General features: G+C 58.4%; 1 protein-coding gene across 1 annotated transcript in view; it reads left to right on the plus strand.

The window, feature by feature from the left end:
* SLC9A5 (solute carrier family 9, subfamily A (NHE5, cation proton antiporter 5), member 5) overlaps nt 1–3,879 on the plus strand; it is a gene marked incomplete at its 5' end in the record, with an annotated part of 7,351 nt that overhangs the window by 1,370 nt on the left and 2,102 nt on the right. Inside the window, 10 exon segments of the mRNA XM_009083674.1 lie at nt 85–163; nt 868–1,045; nt 1,169–1,389; nt 1,561–1,763; nt 2,288–2,377; nt 2,506–2,576; nt 3,201–3,330; nt 3,492–3,536; nt 3,538–3,581; nt 3,735–3,860. Of these exon segments, the coding sequence (XP_009081922.1) occupies nt 85–163; nt 868–1,045; nt 1,169–1,389; nt 1,561–1,763; nt 2,288–2,377; nt 2,506–2,576; nt 3,201–3,330; nt 3,492–3,536; nt 3,538–3,581; nt 3,735–3,860 (1,187 nt within the window).

The following is a 3,879-nucleotide window of genomic DNA, read 5'->3' on the forward strand; positions in this document are numbered from 1 at the left end:
AGATGCCTCTTCCTCGGAGTCCATCCTGCCCCTCTCGAGGCAGGACAATACCCCGTGTTCCTTAAGGATTTACCTTGCCTGCAGGTGCTGTACAAGGTCTTCAACTCTTTTGTGGAGCTGGGCCCAGCGCGCATCCACGCTACAGACTACGTGAAGGGGGTAGGTGAGTATGTGCCCCACCAGCCCTGCTGCCTCTTCCTCCATCACAGAAGTGGAGTGGGGCAAGCACACGTGCTGTTGTCCTGTTGGGTGGGCACTGAGCACCACAGCTCTGCCATCTCGATCTCAGTGGTCACATGCTGGCCATCAGCATCAAATCACAGAATGGTTTGCGTTGGAAGGGACATTAAAGACCATCTCATTCCAACCCCCTGCTGTGGGCAGGGACACAATCCACCAGACCCACGTTGCTCCAAGCCCCATCCACTTTGAACACTTTCAGGAATGGAGCAGCCACAGCTTCTCTGGGAAACCTGTGACAGTGTCTCGCCACCCTCACAGGGAAGAATTTTTTTCCAATATCCAATCTAACCCTGCCCTCTGATAGTTTGAAGCCATTCCTCCTTGTCCTGTCACTCCATGCCCTTGTCAGAAGTTCCTCTCCAACTCTCTTGGAGCCCCTTCAGGTACTGGAAGAGGCTTTAAAGTTTTCCTGGAGCCTTGTCTTCTCCAGGCTGAACAACCCTGACTCTGTCAGTCTGTCTTCATAGGAGAGGTGCTCCAGGGGATCATCCAAGGCTCCATACTGCATGGGATGCTTTGGGGTGGACCTGGGTGGGAGCATGGGTCTTGGCCAGCCCAGCGTGGTGTGGCACAGGAGCTGGGCCCTCTTGCTTGTGGTGCAGATGAGTCTTCTCCTCCCACCAGCCTCCTTCTTCCTGGTGAGCCTAGGGGGCACGGCCGTGGGGCTGCTCTTCGCCTTCCTCCTGGCCCTGATCACGCGGTTCACCAAGCGCGTGCGCATCATCGAGCCACTCTTCGTGTTCCTCCTGGCCTATGTCGCATACCTTGCTGCTGAGATGGTCTCACTCTCCTCCATCCTGGCGTGAGTACTGGGGTGTCCCCCAGGGGAGTCCAGGAATGTGGGATTGCAGTGCTGAACAGCAAGAGGCAGACCCACTCCTCATCCTGCCATAGGGCCATGCCAGCTCCTTCTGCCCCTCTGCAGAGTCACCTTCTGTGGGATTTGCTGCAAGAAGTATGTGGAAGCCAACATCTCCCAGAAATCCCGTACCACGGTCAAGTACACCATGAAGACACTGGCCAGCAGCTCAGAGACCATCATCTTCATGTTTCTGGGCATCTCGGCTGTGGACACCTCCAAGTGGGCATGGGATACAGCACTGGTGCTGGGCACCCTGTTCTTTATCCTGCTCTTCAGAGCTGTGGGTCAGTCTGCCCCACCGTGTGTCTGGCTGGTAGCACCCAGCCCATTTCATGCCAAAAAGGGGTATTGCCCAAGAAAGGCTGGGGTGGGAGGCTCCCAGCTGGAATTTTGTGCTGTCTCCAGGAGCAGGCAGGATTCTGCCGGCATCCCAGGCTCTCCTCCTTCTTCCCTAGGTGTTGTCCTCCAGACCTGCGTGCTCAACCGCTTCCGCCTCATCCCCCTGGACAGGATTGACCAGGTGGTCATGTCATATGGTGGCCTCCGCGGGGCTGTGGCCTTCGCCCTGGTCATCCTGCTGGACAGGGAGAAGGTGAAAGCCAAGGACTACTTTGTGGCAACAACCATTGTGGTGGTGTTCTTCACTGTCATTGTGCAGGTGAGGATGGGCACCATGCCCTCCTCCAGTGCTGCCTTCTTGGTCCAGAACTGGCCTGAGGAGATGTGCTTGGGGAAAGTATCTCCTTTCAAGTGACCTTTGGTCCTTGGTGCCTTCTGACACCCCATCCATCATCAGGTGTGCAGGACTGCTGTGGCAACTACTGTGATGGTGGGGCCACAGACAGTGTTCTTTCCCCATTGGACTCTTGTTCTGGGACTGGGGCATCCAAGAGCAGTGATGGCATGTGTCTGTCCAGGCTGCTGTCTTTACAAAGCTGCTGATGGGCCCTGTCTCTGGGGTTCCTGTGCCCTGGGAAGGGGAGGTGCAGGGAGGATGGATACAAGCCTAGAGGAAGGAGGACTGGGGAGCATGACATGGCACAGGGGGTTGGGTTGGTAGGGGAACACACAGCTGGCACAGCCACTGTCCCCGGTCACTTCATGCTGCTTCTGCTCCCCATGCCCCAGACATGCACCCTCTCTCCCTCCCAGTCTTTCCCTTGCCTTCTCCTGCCATTCCAGGGCCTCACCATCAAACCTCTGGTGACATGGCTGAAGGTGAAGCGCAGTGACCACCACAAGCCCACACTGAACGAGGAGCTGCATGAGCATGTAGGTGCTAGTGCTGGAGGCTGCCCAGCTTCCCACACCTGGAGCTGGGCAAGGGTGATGCATGGCCTCAGCACCCTTGGGGCACCTGCAGCCTTGCCACCACTGTCACCCTCTTCCCTTCACTCAAGGCCTTTGACCACATCCTGGCAGCAGTGGAGGACATCGTGGGGCACCATGGCTACCACTACTGGCGGGACAAGTGAGTGTCTTAGTCAGGATCCTCTGCTGGCTATTGGGTGGAAGGGGGACATATTCCAGCCGTGGGGACATTGATGGGGTTCACACAAGAGGACAGCAAACCAAGGTCCCAAAAGCATCCCATAGAGAAATCAGGCAGGTGTGGCTGGGGATACTGTAGAGCTGGCATTGCTTGCCCAGGCTGGAGCTGCTGGGGGGCTGTAGGGCATCCGTGGTGGTGGCAATGGCCCTGTGCCTCCTCATGGATGGAGCTGCACTGGGTGCTGAGGGGGGAACAGCCCTGTTCCTGCCTGGGCAGTGTTTATCTGCAGCACAGCAACAGGAAAAGGATGCAAAAAGCCTGTTTCCTGGAGGGGAAATGCTCCAGCAGGGTGGCCACACCAGCCCCAGCCTCACTCCTGTCATCTACTGCGGACCTGCTGGTTTCTGGCTTCCCCTTGGGCAGGGATGTCAGCATGTCCCCTCCCATCCTGCTCTCCCTGTCAGTGTGTCCCTGTGCACTGCCAGGTCCTGCATGCCCAGCCTCCCTTTGCCAGGCTTTGGAAACTCAGCCTTGCTTGGGCAGAGATCCCTGTGTGTTGTACCACACGGGAGCTAAACTGCCTGTGTCTTCATCTCGTGGTAGGTGGGAACAGTTCGACAAGAAGTACCTGAGCCAGCTGCTGATGCGGAAATCTGCCTACAGGCTGCGGGATGAGATCTGGGATGTTTACTACAAGCTGAACATCCGTGATGCTATCAGCTTTGTTGACCAGGTAAAGGCACATGATGGGGGCCAGGCAGCAGGATGGCCCTGACAGGAGAGGTCCCCCCCATGTATGGTCACATGTGCACCCTCTGGCCAGGCAGTGGAGATGCCCCCAGCCCAGCTGGGTCCTTGCTGCCCTGATGCCAGCCTTGCCTTCCCACCTCCCAGGGTGGCCACGTGCTCTCAGCAGCCAAGCTGGCGCTGCCCTCCATGCCCCAGCCGCACATCCGTGTCGGAGTCATCAGTCACAACCCTCCTGTGAGTACAAACATCCCTCCAAGCCCCTGGGCAGACCTCCCCAGACCTCACAGCTGCCCTTTACCCTGGGGAGTGGGTTGTGCCAGGGCTGGCAGAGGCTGGCAGGATGCAGGCACGGAGCCCAGCCACTGCACTCCATCTCATCTCCCCCAGGAGGGAGAGCGGGAGCGGCGCGTGTCTGGACCTGCAGGTGATCGACACGGTGCGCAGCCGCCGGGACAAGGAGGACGCTGCCATGCACCACGTGCTGCGAGGGAGCCTCTACAAGCCTCGCCGGCGGGGGAGCACTCCTGGGCCC

The sequence above is a fragment of the Acanthisitta chloris genome, unplaced genomic scaffold, assembly GCF_000695815.1.
Source record: "Acanthisitta chloris isolate BGI_N310 unplaced genomic scaffold, ASM69581v1 scaffold27981, whole genome shotgun sequence".
NCBI classification, from domain to species: Eukaryota; Metazoa; Chordata; class Aves; order Passeriformes; family Acanthisittidae; genus Acanthisitta; species Acanthisitta chloris.